Source organism: Chaetodon auriga, chromosome 15, assembly GCF_051107435.1.
Source record: "Chaetodon auriga isolate fChaAug3 chromosome 15, fChaAug3.hap1, whole genome shotgun sequence".
In the NCBI taxonomy this organism is placed as follows: domain Eukaryota; kingdom Metazoa; phylum Chordata; class Actinopteri; order Chaetodontiformes; family Chaetodontidae; genus Chaetodon; species Chaetodon auriga.
In genome coordinates, this window is record NC_135088.1 from 16,935,940 (window position 1) to 16,957,330 (window position 21,391).

Genomic DNA, 21,391 nt, shown 5'->3' on the forward strand with positions numbered 1-21,391 from the left:
TTAAAATAATCTATTTAGCAATATGTTCCCTTTGCTTTCTCCTTCCTCCTGCCCATCAGAGCAGCTGTCTCTGTACACATGGTGCAGCAAGCCAACCTGAACGTTTTCTTTGCACTGCTGCTAAAACCAATTAAATTTACGGCAACCCCCCCCCCCCCCCCTCCCCAACTCCTTTCCCTCTGGTGTGTGTATTCATGTGTGCATCTGTGTATGCATGCCACCAAGGGCAATGTTAAGAGCTGATCAGGTGGGAATGTGACATACTTTCTGGTTGTGCATGTGCCTGTCTCTTTCCTAATCCATATGGGCGCAGCACTAATTAAATCCAGCGGCTCAGCCATTCACACCACTGGCTGCTTGGCACAGAGCAAAAAAATCTGTTGGTGTTCTGTCAGGTAATATGACAAAACCAGCGGGGAGAGTTTATGTGGGTGTGCGTTAATGTCGGTGAGAAAGAAGGCGGTGTGATTGAGGCTGTAAAATGAGTTTGTTTGTGTGCAAAAGCGAGGGGGAGTGAGCTGGCCTGCAGAGACAGAAATATTAATTCTAGTGCAGTGTTTGTAAGATGGGACAGTGAGATTGGCTGTTGAGGATGTCGATGTCTTTGTAAGAGGCAAGATTTAATAGCAGAGGGGATGTCATGTCATGAGAGGCCTCCTCACTGAGCCAACCCTGCTGGAGTCGCAGACAGACTGGCAGGCTGCTTGTGTCTCCAGAAGTGGGTGCCTCTCTTGGCAATTTCCAGCCCGTATCAACTCTAAACAGTATAAATGTGTGCCTCCCCTCGCCCCTGACCCCATCACTCCCTGTGGCTTTCTACCAGCCCCTTCCATCTCCACAGCAGAAACTTATTACTGTGTTAGAAGTGAGATGACTTTAGCTTTTGCTTTCCAGATTTCTGAGAATTTTTTCTTTTTTTTTTTTTTTACATTATGCGCAGATGTGCATGACTACTTGTCTGCAGCGATTTTGTAATTGTCTGCTTGATGTGTGTTTCCCAGTAATTTCACAGCCACAGTGTTGATGCTCTTTACGGATTACGTGACAGCATGCTTGGTTAGTCTGTGCTGCTTGGGAGGGCTAATGTGTTGGTTTAATGGTGTTGTGTTAACAGGATAAAGATTTATGGGGGGGCAGACCAGCATGTGTCCTGTGGTCCACACAACAGATAGATAAACAAATGAAAATTGGGTCCATTTGTCACTGCCCGGTCTTGCCTGGGATGCCGCGTACCTGTGGAGTGTAGAGCCCTGCAGAGATGTGACAGTTTGTCCCGGTCAAGGTTTTCTGTCACAGGTGTCCCTGTGAGTCTGTTCCAGCACCCTGCACGCACAGCTGCTGGTTCTCTGCTCCACCAAACGATAGAACAAGGCAAACAGCGATACCGCTGCTTGATTTCCTATATCACTGGTTGAGTTTGATGCTGTAATGAAGATCTATATGAAGCATGGAAACCACATGCTGAAAGAGAAGGACAGTGACATCAAAGTCCAAATTTTGCATTGATGTGGAAATTATAATGTGCAGTCAGTGCCCAGTACTCAACATTATGATCTCCTTTTTTTTAGTTAGTCAAAGTTCAGTCAAAGACTACAGCACAGTGGTGATAAAAGAAATGATTGGCAAAGTGTAATATTTGATTTTCAGTCACAAACATAAGTATTACAGTTTCCATAAAACAGCTAGCAGGTGTTGTTGATTAAACATATTTCTGTGTTCCTGGAAAAACAGAAAGCTAAATATATTGATTGTTAATGGTGAACTGTAACTTCCAGTGAACGCAGCCTGACCGGGAAGGATCACAGCCTCCTAGTCCAACGGAGATCAGTTTGACAACAGGTTTTCTCGTTGACTTTTTGGCTCCTGGCACCCCAGAGCCGAGTCAGCTATTTGGCTCTCAAGCTGCAAGGCTAACTGATCTAACTAGCTAACAGCAGCTACAGTTAGCAGCCATTAACGTTAACTTCAGCGACATGTAAAGCTGTTTGTCAGCAGGAATCACCCAGAGTTGAGGCAGAGCAGCCAGAGAACACCAGAAAGAAAACTGGAAAATATTTTCTCCATAAAATAAAATCCACACTTTTTTTTGTATGTTTGCACAGTTATAAAGTTGTGCTTTTGTGCAGTAACCAGCGAGGGGCCGAAGTCAAAGTCATAAAAATTATGATTAAAAATTAGTACATGAATATTTAATTAGCATGAGTCATCAGGATTTTTTTTATTGTTTTCCAAAAAATGACTCTAAAATATAATTAGGAATAGTTGGGACGGATACTGGAATATAGGTGACAATCAGCGCCAGATGTAATAAAAAACTTAATTTTGATTTCATGGGAACTTCAAGCGTAGTCAGCATCAGTCACCACAGGCAGATGTTCTAATGCAAGTGGACATTTTGCAAATATATATATATATATAAATATATTCAGTGCCAACATTTTCCTCAGTATGTTGATAAAAAATATAATCCCAGCAGCATTATGTTTCGAACAAAACATATTTGCTGTTGCAAATTATTAGTATATAAATGTCATTTCCAGGAGACAGGACCGTTTATTAAACACATTTCCCTATAATTTCCTCAGGGATACAAGCTGTGCCACAAAATGGGGAAAAACCTTCTCATGCGCTTTAAGTGCTGAGTTTACCAGAAGCAACAGCAGTTTCTTTGGAACATAGAAGAACCGGGTAATTATCATGTTTAGTGATAGCTTCCATGGCTACATGGGCAAAGGAAACTCAAACTTCAGCATTGAAAAAAAAAAAAAAAAAAAAAAAGCACTGCAGCACTCAATCCTTATAAATGATGTGTTAAAGACTTCATCATTTAAAGGCATAAACAGAAGTAGAATCTCACAAGTGATCTTTAAATTACGAATTTGTGTTGGCAACCGTACAACAGAATGTGCTCCTCTAGGGTTATTTAATGAAATGTAAGACCAGCTTTATGAAGTAAGTAGAAGCTCATTGGAGTCCTTCAGCCAGCAGTTTTTCTATTCATTCTTCTCTCTCATTTTTTTTTGCATACATAGAAGAGAGAGACATTGAGGCAGAGACAGACATGAAGCCACAGTGCAGTTGTGTGGTTTACTCTGGTATTCTGCTGACATGGGATCCATTAGGAGGGTTTGGGGGTTTGTGGGGTGGTGGGGGTGGAGAATGCACAACAGGACTGGGAGAGGAAAAAGAGGGAAGCGTGCATCGGCCTAAAAATCAGTGAGGGAAATCTAGCATAGTTGAAAGACTTTTGAGCAGGTTTGAAGCAGGAGAGAATAAAAACGAGGATGGGAGGAGCAAAGCCTGGAGAGATGGTGAGATAGCTTAGAGGAAACAAAGGAGATGAGAGTAAGCAGAGATTGAAGCTGGAAGACAGGAAAACACAAGGGAGAATGAAAAGAGATGAGGGTGTGCAGTACTGTACACGCAGGAAAAGAAATGAGAGATGAGAAGGGACTTGGTGGGGGGCTGATTCGGCTGACTTTGCAGCGGTGGAGAATCAAAGCGGCATGATGGAGCCCATACAAAATGTAGAACTGTGTGTTTAGTGTTGCTAAAAAGACATTCAGGTGTGCACTTGCCTCACCCAAAATTGTCAATGACACACACCACTGACCTCATCTTGGCCTGCTAATTCGCTCCTATCCAGTCAGGTGAGTCACCTAATGTTGCAGAGGACTGACTCACGAAAGGTGCGTCTATTTCAGCAGACAGGTATTCACGGAATACCTCATGCTAATGATAAGGCAGGGTGTCTGTATACACACTTAGTGATCTTTCCTGTGGTGGCCAAATGATACCCTCCATCCCTGTCATCACTGGAGCCTTGCACACCAACCAATGGGAGTGTAATTGCCAAGGAGATTGAAAACACCTGGAGGCTGGCATCATCCAACGGCGCATCAGTCTTATTTACATGGAATCAAACATGGACAGATGAATGTTTGTAGCTGCAGGCCTGCAGCAGTGTTTGTGATAGGGATTTTCAGAATAACACAGAGCGGATGGAGAAATAGGATGACAGGGTGCTGTATTAGCTTCATTTTCCAATGAGCTTTATGTCATTACAGATGCTTCTCAGGGACGCACCTCTCGCACTTTGCTCACTTTTCTAGGAATATTTTCTCATGCAAATGTCCAGCCTCCCCAGTTGTGCCTCTGCCCACAACATCAAACGGAATGAGTTATCAGAGACAAGACTGGGCGAAGCCTCCAATATCAATTTTTTTGTATAATCACGTTTTTTTTTTTCCTTTGCATATCATTTTGAGTCCTCTGCTCTTCCCTCCCCCATACCTATCCATGAACTCTCCTCGTCAGAAAGACAAATTACCCAGTGGGCTGCTCTTTTAGCTGTGCTTTCTGTACAATAATCAATTTGAGGACGAGAGAAAGAGAAGGCTAGAGAAACGTGAAATTATTCATCAGGGTCTTTCAGTAGCGGCGCTGTAGAGGTGTGGGGGATGGTAGGGGCTACCTCGTCCTCCATGAGATAATTAGGGAGAAGGCCAAAAAGCAGAAATAAGGGGAAGGACTGCAGGCCAACAGAGAGAGAGAGAAAAAAAAAGATGGAGGGCGGTAGATGTAGAGATGGGGGATCATTGCTACTCTGAGAGCAGTTTGTTGTTATATTTGGAAATCTTGAGATGGTGTTTAGCTTGTCGTCCCAGCAACAGACAGATACACAGGAGAGGATGAAGGACAGACAGCCAGCGCTGGTGACGAGTGAAGAGGAAGCACAGAGAGGAGGGAGGAGGAAGAGCTTTGAGGGGAGCATGACTCGGGAGTTAGCTTCAGTTAAACTACTCAGGAGAAAAGAAGGATAGCGCGAGGAGGGGAAAAATGAGCCAGGCGCTCTCTCTTGGCGAGTGTTTACTCAGAGACCTCTTGTTTCCTACCAATTAAAGGGGCTGGGGGACTGCTTCAGCGCAGTCCTCCTAATCTCCCTCCCTCTTCTGCTCAGTCTGTCTTCACTCTCTTCCTCCCTTCTTCTGAAATGTTTGCTCCATCTGCAGTTTTTCAGCATTTAAACACCCCACACATCATTTAACATCACTTAAACAGCTCGCACATTCGCAAATGTTTGGAACCCCGAAGTTCTCCCGTTTGACATCGTCGTTCATTTGACGCTCAGACGCGTGACGTTGCCTTTTTTTTAAAGAACGCTTTCACTGTTTGTACTTATCTGCAGAATAATCCTTAATATGTTTATCTTGTTTGAATTGCCTGTATTATCTACAACAGCCTGCGTTTTTTTCTGCTCTTATCTATACCCGACTCTGCGCTGCTGCAATGACCCGATTTCCCCAGAGGGATCATTAAAGTTTCATCTTTCACCCCTCATTCATTTCTCTCTCCAGTCATTCCTCGCCGGTGCAGCTTGGTCCAAACCAAACAAGCTTGTCGTTATACTCAATTTCTCTTCCCGTTCCTACTCTCAATCACCAGTCTTAAACCGCTCCATGACTTGAAGGGGCTGTAGGTGCCAACGACTACTGTTGGTAGGCTGTTCTGTATCATAAACCAGTGCATATGTAGGATTTGTGGATGAATGTGTCTTTACCTATCATCTTCTTGGAGGGTAGTAAAGGATTGAGAAGTGAGAATACAACTGGCCTGAAAACCACGATGTTTTACACCATCTGCTCGTAGAGCTTACCACACCCACTTCACCCTGCCAGTACACGTTATTATCAGTGTCCAGCACCTGACATGATGCACTAAATGGCAATAAATTTGTATCTCTGTGCTACATCTCTTCACTTATCCATCAGTTGTGAGGAAATAATGTGTCAAATAGCAGCCTTCATACACGCCTTGCAGTCACGTGATTGCGCTATCTGTACCTGCACTGTCAGCATCTTTCCCCGTCACGCGAATGTAATTTTCCCTGGTTGAATAAAAGCATTGTTGTACGTCGTGTATCTCACTGCAGGATATATGGCTGTCAGTCAGCATAATATGGCTTGGAATATAATGCCATAGTCTCAGATATTTGGGTGAAAACAGCCTATGATTCCGTCTGGTATCTTTGTCTGATTTATATTATCTTTTTTTCTTCCCACTGGAGAGCGTTACATACTTGCCCATAGCCTCTTTCTCTCCTGGGCCCGAAATTGTCTCACAGATTGATGGGTAGGGCACCTCAGGGTACATTAGAATGCGTAACATCCCTGTAACTGTGAGTGTGTGTGCTGCGTGTGATTTGTGCATGTGTGTGTGTGTGTTTGTTAACACCTAACTTTGCCTATTTCGGCATCCACCTCACCATAAAGCGAAACCGCTCCATTGCAGCGACTGTAGAGTCGACTAGTCAGTGGTGTGTTCACTGTAGCTCTTTGTTTCTTTGTGTCTGCATCACTACTCCTACCCATGCTTGTACGTCTTTGTCTTGCTCACTTTTCTCTTTGTTACAATACATCGCCCTCCCCACCACCGGCTCTTCCTCGTCCTCCTCCTCCTCTCCTTCGCCTCTCTTTGTGACCTGGGTGCACTCCTCGCTTGGAGCGTCTCTCCTGGGTTTTGCTCTTTATTATTTCTGTCTCTCTGCACTCTGTCTTCTTTCACAAACAAAGGCCAGGTAGGAATTAGGGTATATACTCATTTAAACAAAGAATAGCCCACTAAGCTTCAGATTAATGCTCTGTCTGCAGTGTGTAATTGCATATAACCTGAAGTTTGCCCCTCTTTGCTTTTTTGTGTACAGTTCATAGAAGGTGCTTATTTAGAACTCAAGCTAGCCCAAGGAGATTTTCCAAACATCATTTCTAAGGTCATGCTGCTCAAACAAAGATTTCTATGGGCCAATACACTAGGATACATTTGCCTTACGGCTGCAGATTCTCACCAATCTCTCTCATTCAGACTGATTCATTGGTCTTATTAGTGGAAAAATCTAAAAATGTGTTTTTTTTTTGTCAGTACAAAAAAAAAAAAATTAATTGACAGGCTCACACATACACACTCACATACACGCTTCCCTCCGCTAACCATATTTTATCTACTCGTTAATGTTCCCAATTACTCTGTCAAACACTGCCAACGTTTTGCAGCGTGGCACGTTTATTGAAATGGTAATGCAACCATCTCAAAGTGAAAGTCTTTCATTCACTGGCTTCTAAGTGGATTTATTCATGACAATTTACTCTTCTCATGCAGGATTACACTAATGAGAGGGTTAAAGGGTGGTGTGTGTGTGGCTTTTCTCTGCTTTCATGCGAGGGACTCTTGCCCTGGAGAGAAAGGGCCACGTTTCGACTGCCTCCAGCTCTCTCCATTATTCAGAAGAAGAGGACTTGATTTGGTTTTGTACTGTTCTCATGCTCATTGGTGTGCACTTCCTGCTATCTGAAGGATTCAGGTGTCTGTTACTGCTCTCACAATTAGCAGCGCAAAGAGCCTCCTTTTTTTTTTTTTGTTTGTTTTTTTCCATGAGATTTTATCTGATTTGAATCACAAACCGGTTTCTGTCTTTATTGTCTCAAATGAGTCAGTGAATTGCTTCACACCTGGAACAGGCCTTAAACGTAATAAAGCAATGCTTGTGTGCCACAGGACCGGATTGTAAGCGCGTCTCCTAGCAGGAGGTCAGGTCCCCACGGGCAGGTATTGTTAGCACAGATATCAGTACGTATGTAGGTCATTGTGCTGTGAGTTCAGCAATCCCCAGGTATTGCCATTTTAACCTGCTACTGTCAACACCCTGTCATACACCTCTCTATGTCCCCTTGCCCGCCGCTCATTAGTGTCATCCACCCAGCACAGTTGTTTGCTCTCTTGCCTCCTATTATCACTCACTCCAGAAGGAATTCCAGTTTTGTTTGGAATAATTAAAGGGCCGTTTCTGCGTGACAGTCGCGTTTTTTCTCAAGCTTTCGTCAGGTGCTTAAATGTAAAAGACTTGATTAATGAGTTTAATTTACAACACGCATGTAACACTGTTTACCTCAGGTGGGTGTATGAATTTATGGCGATGGGCGAAGGAGCTCATGGTCTACAAAGTGCAGCTAAAATAACAGGTGGCAAGAGCAGACACCACCCCCACATATAAACACTTTATTTAGACTTCAGAAAGATCCAACTATGCATCATCACAGCTCTGAAGCAGCGTTCAATCCTTGCAAATATAAGACTGTACAGGCAGTGCAAAGGATGGCAACTTCATGCCTTCATTAAACTTTATTTATATAACTATATAACACATTTCAGAGATGTGTGTCCCTCCATGCATTGTGTGCCCAGAGGAAGGAGACACTTGCCCAAAGGCGTTTTCACTGATTGGATGGACCAGGCTGCCACCCTGAGTCTGATTTACTTTCTGTTCATTTATTTTGCCGAATAGAAGCTTGATTTAATGAAATAACGAAGCCTTCGCAAAAATTAATTAGAAAAGGTACTTAAAAGAGATTAACGCGTCGGATGATTTGAATGATTGTGTTTATTCAGTTGATGCCAGAGGAAATCAAATACAAATAATACTTAGAGCAACTGTTTTTAATTTATTTTTCCTTTTTATTCCATTTAAGTAGAGGGCACCCGCTTTACCAAATAGAACCCCTGTGGGTTGACTGCCACACTCCAGTGACATACAGGTCAGTTGAAACTAACTGTAGTAATTGCTCACGTAGCGCTGAAGCCTGTAATTGTTGAAATAATGTGAAGGAATAGATGTAGATACTATAGCCTATACTATATCTACCTAGTAATCAAATAATTGCAGCAATTGCAATTGCAAGTCGGTTATACATACAGTAGCACACTTACATAAAACCCCACAGATGCAAAGGTATGTGTTATATTAAGGTTATCTTTCATACTTAGAGCTGACTGGTTAAAGACTGTGTAAACTGGTTAATTATTATTTATAATGAAATAAAGAGATTGGATTCGTGAGGTTCGCTGAAGTCATCTTTGGCTAAGTTTAGTCGGGTGGTTGACAGTTAGCTGTGGACAAGTCTTTTCAAATCTAAGCATAATCTGATCTCATCCTTGTACTGTTTACCGTAGACAGTGAATCATTATCCATGACTCTGAGCTTCTGTACACGAGGAGAACAATGGTGAATCATGGCAGTTAAACATTTGATACCTCGCTTTCAATATTGCATTACACTTTGGTAGCAGTATGGGTTTTGCTGCTCGTCAACTTTGAAAATGTTTGATCTGCAGCAGGTGTGTCCTGTGTCGTGTATTGTGTGGTCTGAGCGGCACATCTCCAAGGGCACAGCGCTCTTGCTTTGTGTTGCCTGCTCCAGAGTAAATGAGCATAAGTTATGTGTGGGAATGTTTTCAACAAAAACACTATGTATCCCATAAACAAAAGAACAAGTGTGTGCGTCTGTTTCTCTGAACATGTGTAACAACTTGTCAGCCAGCGTTTCCTCTCAACCTCTCGCAAAGCCTTAAATTGATAAAATTCTCCGCAGCCCATAAAGATGTCTACAGCGCAGCACTGGTTCTTAAATCTTAAAGCCAAACACAATGCAGTGCTTGTGCGACTGTTTTCACATGTGTCTCACTTGATTCTCAAAGGATTTCATATTTGACATTGGTTTTGTTTTACACTGTACCAGCATGCACTCCAGTGAATGCTGTTAGTGAGATAAATCATAGAAGGAAGCGAGGAATTACAGAGAAGGTGTCTGAGATGAAAATGTGTTTGCTGCTTGCTCTCTGAACCTGCACCGCCCATGTTAAGTGTAGTCATTACCGAACTCTGATCATCGTCCTGGGAAGTGTTGTTAGTGTTTTGCTTTATTGTCATGAGGCAGAAAGCAAGACTTTTTAGGCAACAGCACGAACTGTGAGTGAACCTTTGGCTCTTTTGTGTGATTGACAATTTTCCCTCACCTTATCGGAGCTGTTTCACCCAGCTCTTCTGCCACTTCACTAATTCTCCTAATCTGCTTCATGTCCGTCCGTCTCTCTGTATCTGCCTTCTCCTTATTCTCAGCTGTGCTTTTCCTTTTTCTCTTTTTCCTTCGTGCGGACGGATAGGATGAGTGGAGGAGATTAAAATGGAGGTTACACAATCCTTTTAGCTGGTTTTAATGTCTGCCCCTCACGAGTGATGTGTTCTGCACGTACATCAACAGGATTAAAGTGTCAGAACATCCAAGAACTGATGAACCGGTGCATCCATCCTTGCACACACACTCACACGGCATCATGGTGCACATAAAACCCCTGTCAGAATGCAGTGCCTCTTAATAGGTTGTGTGTATGCCCGCTGCACAGGTACCATCATTTCTGTCAGAGTTTTCTCAGACTTTCATATCTTTTGACATTGAGTGTTTTTTATACCAGCCAGATTCCAAAAAAGTTTGAAGCATAAATAAAACAAAATGTGATAATTTGCTAATCCTTTTTGACATATACTCAATTGAAAACAGTGCTAAACAAAATATTTTCTGTTTTACCTCATTAGCTTCATTGATTTTTGTAAATATATGAATTTGATGCAGTAAACAAGTTGGGACAGGAGCAACTAAAGACTGGGAATGTTGTGGAATGCTCCAAAAACACCTGTGTGGAACATTCCACAGGTAAACAGGTTGATTGGTAACAGGTGAGAGTATCATGATTGGGTATGAAAGGGCATCCTGGAAAGGCTCAGTCGTTCACAAGCGAGGATGGAGCGAGGTTCACCACTTTGTGAACACATGACTGTATGAAGGATATTACTACATGGACTCAGGAACACTTATTAAATAATTATTTTACAGTATAAATATACAGTAGTATAGTAGAGTGACTAGGGTAAATTTGTATGTGAGCATATGTAGTAAAGTTATTTCTATCTATGCTGATGTGTGTAGCAGTGGAAGAGAAGAAAGGGCTAAAACTAATTATCATAAGATAGAGTGAGATCAAAATAACCAAATAAACGTCTGCTACAAATCCAGACAGCACAGGTCAGCTCTGGGTTAACATTCCTAACACATCTTACATAAAGATGTGTATGAAGCTCTTGCCATGGCCAGACGGCGCCGTACACTGGGAAAACTCTTTGAGTCTAAAGGAAAACGAGATAAAAGAAGAATTAAAAATTTAAAATTTGGCCCAACAAATGTAACCGGCAGCTTTATCCTTGTAAGTGAGCTTCCATGTTGAGCTAATTGACTCACCAAACCTAAGATGGATTTATGGCCCTGCATGCAAAACAAAATCTGGCAGCCCTGGGACTTTTGTGAGGAATGATTCCTTTGCAGAAAATGAAATTCAAATAGGGGGAGCTTGGGGAGGACAGGCAAGGAATTTTTGTTTCCTTCATAAGCAGTGTGCAGTGGATGTTAGTATGTTATTCTACAAATCTCGTGTGGTGTAGTTATGAGACTGAGCTAATGCATGCATCTAATTTGTATGTGGAGGACCTTTATTTTTTATTGGATTTGCTTGGTTGCTGTTCATATTATGTTATTGGCTTTGGTATGTGCTTGCAAAGGGGTGCAGGGCCCACTGGACCTTCTGTATGAGTGCGTGCGTGTGTATGTGTGTGTCTGTCTGTCTCGTTTTTCGATATATCTGACCAGCTATACAGCGCTTGAGCGGCACATATTGTTTTTTTCTGTGGAGCAGCTGTTTCTCCTGCAGCTTTCTGTCTCTCCAGACTACAGCTCTGTAAGGGCAAAGAGGAGAAGAAGAGGAGGAGGAAGAGGTGGTGAAGGGGGGAGATGTATAGAAGTAAGGAGGTAGGGGGTTGGGAGAGATCTGGAGATAGATTGTGAGAAAAGTCAAGGATTTCATATCTGCCTGGGTTGGATGATTGCTGTGTTTTTAAGGTTAGCTGTAGATATGTACATTTATTTATTTTCAAACCAGTTCTCTGGGAGATTTTAGTCAAAGCGGACTGGTTTGTATTTGAGCTGAAATGGATGTTTTTAAGCACTGGGAAACATTAAGACTTCAGGACAGTGTAATAGATGCCAGTGCTTATTTTTACTTATTACTACTTACTCATGGAATAATGTGTTTTAGTGCGGTCTCAGCCCAGAGTGCCACGGAACAGAGAAGCAACCATAATTCCAGCTTCTGCCTTTTTTTCCATTTTAGTATTTACACATCACTGCCATGGTCTGATTAAATCTAAGAAAAATAGTCACACTCTACCTGCACTGTATAAGAAATAACAAGAGTACGGGCAGTCATTTTTAAAGACAAGATTAATCTTCTGCCTTTGCTTTTTAAAACTTGATTTTCTCGGGAGCATTTCATTGAACGTTGATGTTTTTTCTCTGCTCTCTATTGAACCACTTAGAGGAGGCCAGTGTGTATGAGATACTTGAATAAATAACTGATGAAATCATGCATGTATTCATTAATAATGTATGGGGCTCCAGCGGATTAAGACTATCATGATATTCAGTGAATACTTTTGAATAATACTCAAATAGCATGTCCATTAAATGACATTCAATCAATGACATTCACTTTTAACTGTTTAAATTAAATGCTAAGTCAGTACCAAGCAGTTATTTTACATCACGTGTAGTTTTTCAAATGGAGAGGTTTTTTTATTTATTTATTTTTTTACCTGAACACTGAATACTTTTGGCTGTTTTGACTTTAAACCTCAACACTGTATCACTTTAAGCCTCTGGTAACCTGCGATAGGCATCTTTACTGCACCTTTGACATTTTATTGCATCTTAGTGGAATTCTATTTTCGTTAAAAGAAAAATTCCACATTTTGGGAATCCCTGTCATCATTGTGAGGTTGCCAGGTAACCAGCATGGACTCCAGAAAATCACTGCTCCCAGCCAAGAAATAGTCCAGCACATACCCCCCCTAAAACCATGTGTCATTTTTAGAGAATAACAAAACAAGATATAATGTATTAATTAGATGTCGTGATAGACAGGGTTTTTTTTTTTTTTTGGGGGGGGGGGGGGGGCAGTTTAGCTCTTTCCTCCTGTTTCTAGTCTTTATGCTACTGTAAGCTAAGCTAAATTCATATTTAACGTACAGACATGATGGTGTGATCAGTCTCCTCATCTAAGAAAGCGAATAAACTTATTTCCCGAAATGTTGAACCGTTCTTTTACGTCTAAATTCAACACCATATGAAACCTTGTATGACAAAAGAGAAAGCATTCTGAATCTACTATTCAAAGTGAAGGTTAAGTGTCCTTCCATTTAATTTTCTCAAAAAGAAAACTGTATTTATTGTACAGCTAATTATGCTTATCAAGCTCAGACCTTGCTTGAAAATGTGGTTCTATTCTTCATATCTAATTTCTGGAGCCAGCAGTGCCGTAGCATGTTTCCCTGCTTTTGTTTGTGCTCTGCTTTTTTGTTATATGAAGGTTCTGAAAAAAAAAAAAGTAAAACTTATGAAAAAAGCAATCACATCAAACTAATGATGCGGAAATGCCAAAGTCTTCTATTCTCTTCCTCCTAAAATCTGTCAGTAGTCTCTAAATGGGCGTTTGGATTGGCTGATTGCTAATTGTATTCCTCCACTATACAGTAATATGAGTTGGAAGCAGAAGTATGCACAGCTGTCGTCAGTCCTGCTTTTGGCAAATCTTAGCTATAACTGATAGCGAAGCATCAGGGCCTTGCAGTAATGTCGATGTTGACTTTGGGACATGCAAATGATTGCTGTACCAAAATAGTTGTACAGCTGGACGTGCAGTATGTAAAAGCACTTTGAATACAAAGTGGAGTAAGAAGGGAGGGTTAGTTTTGACTGTGGCGACAAAAGGTGCCTCTGGCTGTCTCATGCAGCGATGCAGTGTGCTAAGGTTACCGTGGGTACCCCATCCAGCCCCTGTCTGTGGGGTTAGATTGTGTTCCCTTTTGGTACAGTTGGACTCTGCAGAGAGGATTATTGGAGCTCGGCTGCAGTAGGCCTTTCAAGCTCCGGCTCAAGCTCCAGAGGACTAACAACAAGTCAGAAACTGTCAGATCCAGGGTAGTGAGGCCAAGGGCTGATGCTTTGAAGTGGGCTATGAGATTCTCATCTGGAGGGATCAGATGGAGGGAGAAAAGAAGACGGCGAGAGGTGCAAAGCTCCAGCTGAACAGGCAAGCGGAGTTGGCTTCAGAAGCTGTAGAGGTGGCTTTTGGTGTTAGAAGCCAGGGCCCACATGCAACGAATGGCTCCGGAAACCTGTGAAATTCACACGAGTGCAACTTGTGAAACAAACAAGTATGATTGACAATTACGAGAGACACGATAGCTTCAAAAACTTTCAAATACTGATGCAAGAGAGGAAGAGAAGAAGGGCAAACAAGATGAAAGTAAACGGTTTTAGTTGTTGAAGTTGACAGGGAGATACATGAGAAATATTAATGATTCTGCAATCAAAGCATGCTGAGAGAAAACGATGCCTGTGTTTTTATAGCAGAGGTAGGAAAGAAGCTTTAATTTGTGTTGATTGTCCCTGAAATCAGGCCAGTCATTGCAGGATGTTCACATTTTATTAATCAGCCTGCAACATTTGAAAATGTATGTATCCAGCAAAGGGAGCCTGGTTTTGCAATTGCCTAGGACTTAAGTGATTTAGAGTTAGACAGCGCACATCAATCCGAGACAGCAGCTTCAGAATACGTTAATAGGTGCTAATAGATGACAAGAAAAAGCTGCTGAAGACTGTCAACACCAGTCCTACGATTGCTCTGGTTTTTACATTACATCATATTTACATTTGTGTATGGTTGCATGGTTTTTACTTGGACATGCATCATTTCTTTTTTTAATACACTATAAGCAGATGCATTTTGCTCTCTGAGAGTATGAACAGTCACTTTTACAAACACGTTCCAGATTATTTGTGCGCTTGCCCAGCACAATAGTATAACGTGCAAAAGCGTGCCAACTTTTCCTTGTTCACATACACACAACAACATGCACGCTTATGAGAACATTCTTCCCTAACCTTCATGAGCTTCCTCTGCTTTTAACCCTTATCTCTCCTGACCTTATTTCTTACACTAACTCCAATGCTATCGCTAAGAATAAATCTTCAACAAAGGGGTTTGAGGAAATAGCCTTGGTTTTCTGATCCTATGGAGACGTTTGGACCGCAAAAGATAGTAAAAACAGATGTGTAACCTGATTGCTATTGGAATTAAAAGATAGTATCAGTCAATCAATCAACATGCGCATACACACACACACTGTACGCACAGTTGTGATGGTCTCACTGTCTTCCTGTCTGAAGTAACTTCAACCATGTTTTTACGTCCCATGAGGAATTCCTTTTATCATGTGACATGGCGGTGGTGTTGGCGGCGGTGGGGAGGGGGTCGTCAGACAGCTGTTTCCCATCAGCACTCAGTCAACTGCAGTCAGCCAGTTGCAACCCCGCTCAGAGGATCACAGGGGCAGAACAGCAGAGTGGAGCTCAAAGAAGTGCAGGGGCCAAAATACCTCCAATTAGAAGGTCATCCCAATTTGTTCTCCCATATCCATGGTGCTCATCGGGCGTCTGAGGCCTGCTTGTCCAGTGTTATGTTCAAATCCGTAGCCAGTGGTGAACGAGTTGCCACCATCTGGGAGTGATTATGCCTTTTCCTCATTGTTTCCTGTCTTTTCACCCCAACCCAGCTCTACTGAGTTCTGCTGTGCTGCTCTCTCCATGTTGGCTCAGCTCCCCTTGGCTTGTTCAGGTTTGAAGCCCCCCCTGTAATTTAAGACTGGGAATGCTTAACGGCAGTCACTCATGCACAGGCGTCTACATTAGCACATGTTGTTCACCTCATCAGGGCCAGAAATGTGCTCAGTTATATGAAACAAAAGCTTGTTTTCATTCATGATGTACCCCTCTCTCTTTACTCGTCCCACGTCCACCGCCTTTCTTGCTGTGATCTTGCAGTTTAGTGCTCTGACATTATTCCGTTTGATTTTTTTGACACCTTTCAGCTTTTAGAATGTCTTGCTGCTCATCAGAAATTTGCTCCTCATCATGCTGTTTCCAGCTTGAGGCTATACAGTGGAGACCTTCATGTACGGTCTATGGTGGAGACTGGAAGGAGCTGCCTGTGGCCACCAGAAATCACACTCTTCTGCTGGGCCTCTCGGAGTGGATGCGAGTTTGCTTTGTCTCCAGTTCAGCTTCTGGCTGGCAGGCCCTCAGTCTGTGCGCAGGCTACTGGTTGTGGAAAGATGATAAATTGCTGCGGTGGCTTTCCGCTGTCTGCTAGTGGAGCCGTCTGGATCTCACCTTTCCACATTGCTCTGTAGCAGTGTATCTTCTTGTCTTACTGTCAGCCATTCAGACAACCAGCTTTCTCAGCAGCTTTTCTCAATAGACCTTGTCCCCTGCTTGAGTAAAGCTATAACCACATGAGGGATCCTGGCAGATTTTGTTAGCTATATTGCAGTGTTGAATTACATTAATTAAGTATCATATATATGATACAAAAGATACAACAACTCATCAGTATGAATGTATTTTGGGCAAGAGTTGGTGTGCTTTTCTTAAAAAAAAAAGATGATGGACAGAGCTAGCAAACAACCTTTTATTATGTTGTCTTCAAATGGAACTCATAAGGTTATATTTTTGACATTGGAGGTCAAGTACGCTGTATCCTGCTGTTCAAGTGGTTTAGGTCTTTAGAGCACTGTTCACAGTGACAGTAAGACTGATAGCAGCCTTGTTTCCCTCTACAAAAGTGGCGATAATTTTGTGTTTTGTGCATTTCATTGCCATGCTGGGAACAAGAAAGGGGTGGACAACAGAAAAAAAAGCTTAAAAAACAAGTAAAAAGCTGTTTCCCTGGACTGACATAAAAAACAAAACATCAGCATGCAGTATGAACTCACAGCTTTAAAATTCCCACATGTGAAAGCTGTTAATACCACATCAGTCAGTCATTGACATGGAGTTGACACAACCCCACTCAAATGCACCAACAATAAGAGCAAATATTATGATTAATCATTGTGAAATCATGGCCAAATATCATTAAGTTCCACTAAAACTGACTGCTCTGCTTTTCCGTGTTTTCCAGTTTTACGTGATGACTTCAGACAGAACCCAGTGGATGTTATGGTGGCAGTGGGTGAGCCCGCAGTGCTCGAGTGCCAGCCACCCCGTGGGCACCCCGAACCCACAATCTCCTGGAGGAAAGACGGTGGCAACATAGATGACAGAGATGAACGCATCACAGTAAGAATTTCGGCATTAAAATGTTTGACTAGAATTATGTTATATGTTATGTGTTTCTCTTGGTCACCCGCCAATGGCGTCACACCCCCTTTACCCCCCCTAGCTGCTATAACATCAGGGGAAATGTGGGAAAGACCAGATGATACATCATAGAGTGAGGAAGGAAGTCAGCCAACAAGCTAACCAGCCACCCTGTTATTTACTATTGTTTGCATTGCTCAATCATGATGGAGCATAATTATTCATTTTCTTCTCCAATGGTGGTTGTTTACAAATGAAGGCAACAACTCCCCGGATCCCATGCTACCTCACGATGTCATCAAACTCCATCTTTTGCTATTGTTTTGATTTAGTGACCCCTAGAGGCAGAAATTACATACTATGTGTATAAGCATTACAAATAATCCTGACCCTAAAAACCTGTTATGTTATCTCTTACTGTGAGATGCTGTTAATCACAAGGCTTCACAGCACTTGGATTGTGCTGCGCAAACCATTTGGTATAAATCTTTGGTATGTAGTTGCCCTTTTCTGACCTCTAAAGAACCAATTACCTCCCCCCTCAGTAATGTAAAGAATGGAAAACAAGCTTAACAAGTCAAAATCACAAAATTACTGCCGTGTGGTCATGAGAACACTGAATAATAGCATCATCAGTACCCGTGTCTTCTCTGAGATCCTGCGCAGAGCTGAAAATGTCAGGAGAAAACTTGTGCATATGCAGAATATATTGCTTTTTGATATGCCTGATGGCAAAAATGCAAGATCACAGAAAGCAACATCAAGCTGGCACCATTGAGTATCATCATATGAGCTGCAGCATGCTACTAATCTGTTACATTAAGTTGTCATGTGGCATACAGGACACAGCAACGAGTCTCTTTTCATGTGTTTGTACACACTGAACTGATTCCAGACCCAGAAGCATCTGATGAGTCAGGCCAGCAAGTCCTTTAACTCAAGAACAGAACCAGTTTTAAGCCGCTCTCATGATTTTGTTTGTGTGTGCATGTGTGTGTGTGTTGATTTGTTTATTTGAATGTCTGTGCATGGCCCAGGGGACACGCGAGAGCACATTCAAAGCTCATGTTAGTGTGGAGTGACAGGTAGAGCCTCTCTGGGGGACTGTGATGGACAGAGCAGCTATCTCTGATTTAAGGAGAGGGATGGATCAGAGCCAGGAGAGGCTCCTCTGAGGGAAATACAAAGGCTGCTTTTTTGCTTTGTACTTTCTGCATGCCTGTCTTTGTCCTCCCTAATCATCTGTTCTATATGGAAATATGTCTTTGCCATGAGAGTTCACTCAAAGACATCACTTACTGTACAAAGACCAAAGGAGTCCACCACAAGTTATTCATGGATACTTTCATTCTTTTGAGTGTTCCCCTTGTGGCCGGGACCATCATTTATTAATACTGATATGCAGATAAAGTTGTGAGTTAATTCTTAATAACCACTCACGCTGAAAAGTGATTTTTCGATTTATGGATTTTAATTAAAAAAGCAGTCTGAAAATCCTTGTAAATCACACCCTAAGCAGCTTCAGAATGTGTGTGCCTGTAGGGCATCTAAGGCTATGTGAAGAAAAAAGAGAACACTCTGAAAAGGGGCAGAAAACGAAAGCTGAGGTTTCACTGTCCGAGATGGAGGATAGACAAACCACATTTGGATTTCTTAGCAATGGAACTGCTGCTAAAAACGAGGAGCGGTCAGTCCAGGAAATAAAAAAGTGCCTGGTCTACTCTTTAATCAGCTGCTAAAGTTACTAGTGCAGCAGTATTTACAGCAAACAGCAAGAAAGTTGCAGAGCAGAAGTATAGCATTAGTCAATGGCATCGGTTTTAGCAGGATCATCTTTGCAGTCCTTGGGGAATCGTTTACTGGCATCATTACGTTGCCACAAAATTTGATATTGGTTCATCAAGACGCAGTTACTGCTTAGTCTCAGCAACCCAAGTGCAGACGGATGTTCGATGAATCTAAGACACAAATCTCTTTACCCAGGGTTCAACTGGGTGACCTCAATCACCCTTTAATATGGATGTGCCTTTAATGAAAATATCAGTGCTTACTCTATGGAATGGAAAACTACAGTATGGGAAAGATTATGAGCCAATAATAATACATCTATCCACTGACATTCAAGTCATTGGAAAATAAAAGCCTTTGTATCATAGGTTCCCTGTTGCTTAATCATTTTAAATTTATTAATAACTGTTTTTATCTTATATTTCATGTACAAATAACTAAACTCTATTGCAATATTTAAAAAAAAAGCAATTTGTTTTTGTGCAGTAAAATACTGTTAAAATACTGTCACTGCCTGCCAAAGCATGCAGCTTGTTGCTGGGATCTCAACAATAATGTCAGATATCCTTTATTGTTCATTCATGTCAGTAGAGACACTGTTCCTGCATGCTGTGTGTTTTGCATTGACTCTAATTTGAGTCCACACATCCAACCCTAATTCACTGAATGCGGACACGAAGGGCTGAATTTGCAATACCGCCTCCCATATTCTACCACTTGCTCCTTGTGATTACTGACTGGCATCGTCCATGAAAGTCACACCAAAGTTTGTTAAATCCTCCTCTCTGCCACATCATTTGCAACAGATTTGGAATGTCAGACATAGTTAGGCCACTCTTGGTTGTTATTTATTTGGTGTGCAGTATGAGCTGTTCGTGGTGGAAGGTCAGCCCGGAGGGAGTATGACTAATAAATGAAAGGCTGTTGGTTTCATCCCTGCAACAGGAATTTAATGATGTATTTCATCTGTGCGTTGGTGAGTGGACATCACTCACCACGCCAGGTGCTATGTAGCATGCCACCGAATCGCAGCTTCAGAGACACAGCACTGTAGGTAGCTTTGACCTCTGACCTCTGTTAAGAAATACACAACTGTGCTATTATAGGCTCCATGTGTGCAAGCATGTATGAATAGACTGATTCCATTGCTTAGTGTGAGGAGGGGAAAAAAAAGCCATCTTAAATCGTGAAAAGGGGAGCTAAAAGTTTAATTGGTGTTGATGCTTGGGAGAAGGCTTTAGATGTCTGGGTGTAGGGGATGGCCTTGTATTTGTTTGGAGGTCTTCAAAGCAGCATTCCCTCTATTTTACACATACCAGAGCAGCAGTTCACATCTGCTCACTGCTGCTCTGCTATCACCTCTAACACCAGCTAGCTGTAGACTGTCAGCGCAGTAGCTCACACTCAAAGCAGCATAAAGATAGCTGCTATGGTCTGTGGGGGCGTATGGTGGAGAGGTTATGAAACGAATGAAAACAGTATGGAGTGCGTATATCTTCGACTTCTTTATTGTGTGTACGTGAGTGTGCGTGTGTGTTGGTATCAGTACAGAGAAGGTAAAAAGTTTCGGAGAAGCGAAGCAGGCTGACTGAACATCTGAGAAAGGTCTCTACAAAGAGGCAGCGTCTTTGTTCCCAGGGTTCTGTGCTAATGTAGAGCTAGATATGAATTATGTAATTTCATAATGGGTGACCTTCTGTGCAGCTTGAAAGGCAGTGCAAATTCTATTCCTTAGATGAGGAGATACATACAGATGCACACACAACACCGCTTGCTGTTACGCCATCAAGTGCATAAAAATACGGATTTTAAAATGGACAACCAAACCAAAGATGTGACTATACATGGGTGGCATCGTGCGTTAAAGCACTCATGTCCACAGAGGAAACTTTCACATTTTGTCACAAAAGCTACAAACCTGTGACTCACAAACACAGCACTCATAAGGATGGTAAGCTCTTGTGCAAAAAACTCTTTGTGCATAATTCCTTCTAGATTCGCAGTGGCAAGCTGATGATCACCAACACCAGGAAGAGTGATGCGGGGAAATACATCTGCGTTGGAACGAACATGGTGGGAGAGAGGGAGAGCGAGATCGCTGAACTCACTGTGCTCGGTAAATGTAGCGGCTTCGTGATTGCATTTCACAATGTTGCCGTGCTTCACTTAAGTCTAAGTACCCTCTCACTTCATGGAGGTTTAGTTTGCCTGTCCGCTTAGGTGAGGTCTTTGTCATCGGAGTGTAACGATTCATTAATTATGTTGATTATACAGCTTTGGAAAGGTTTCCCACTCAGCACATGCTGAACATCTACCGCTGTTGCATCCATCTCTACAACCTCTCAAACCTTTCAGTACCACAGCTCCCCCTGCTACCTCTAACACCCCCTATTCCAAATGCCTCTTTCCAGCCTCTGTTCTCCAACCCCCACCTCACATTTCCCATCAGAATAGAGCTCTTATCGGTAT

General features: G+C 42.2%; 1 protein-coding gene across 5 annotated transcripts in view; it reads left to right on the plus strand.

Moving 5' to 3' along the window:
* The window catches only part of LOC143332512 (roundabout homolog 1-like), an 83,879-nt gene that overhangs the window by 43,104 nt on the left and 19,384 nt on the right, over window positions 1-21,391 (plus strand). For all 5 annotated transcript variants that reach the window (XM_076750059.1, XM_076750058.1, XM_076750061.1 and 2 more), the window contains 2 exons: window positions 16,956-17,113; window positions 20,918-21,038. In XM_076750059.1, the coding sequence (XP_076606174.1) occupies window positions 16,956-17,113; window positions 20,918-21,038 (279 nt within the window). The remainder of the gene's footprint in view (window positions 1-16,955; window positions 17,114-20,917; window positions 21,039-21,391) is intronic.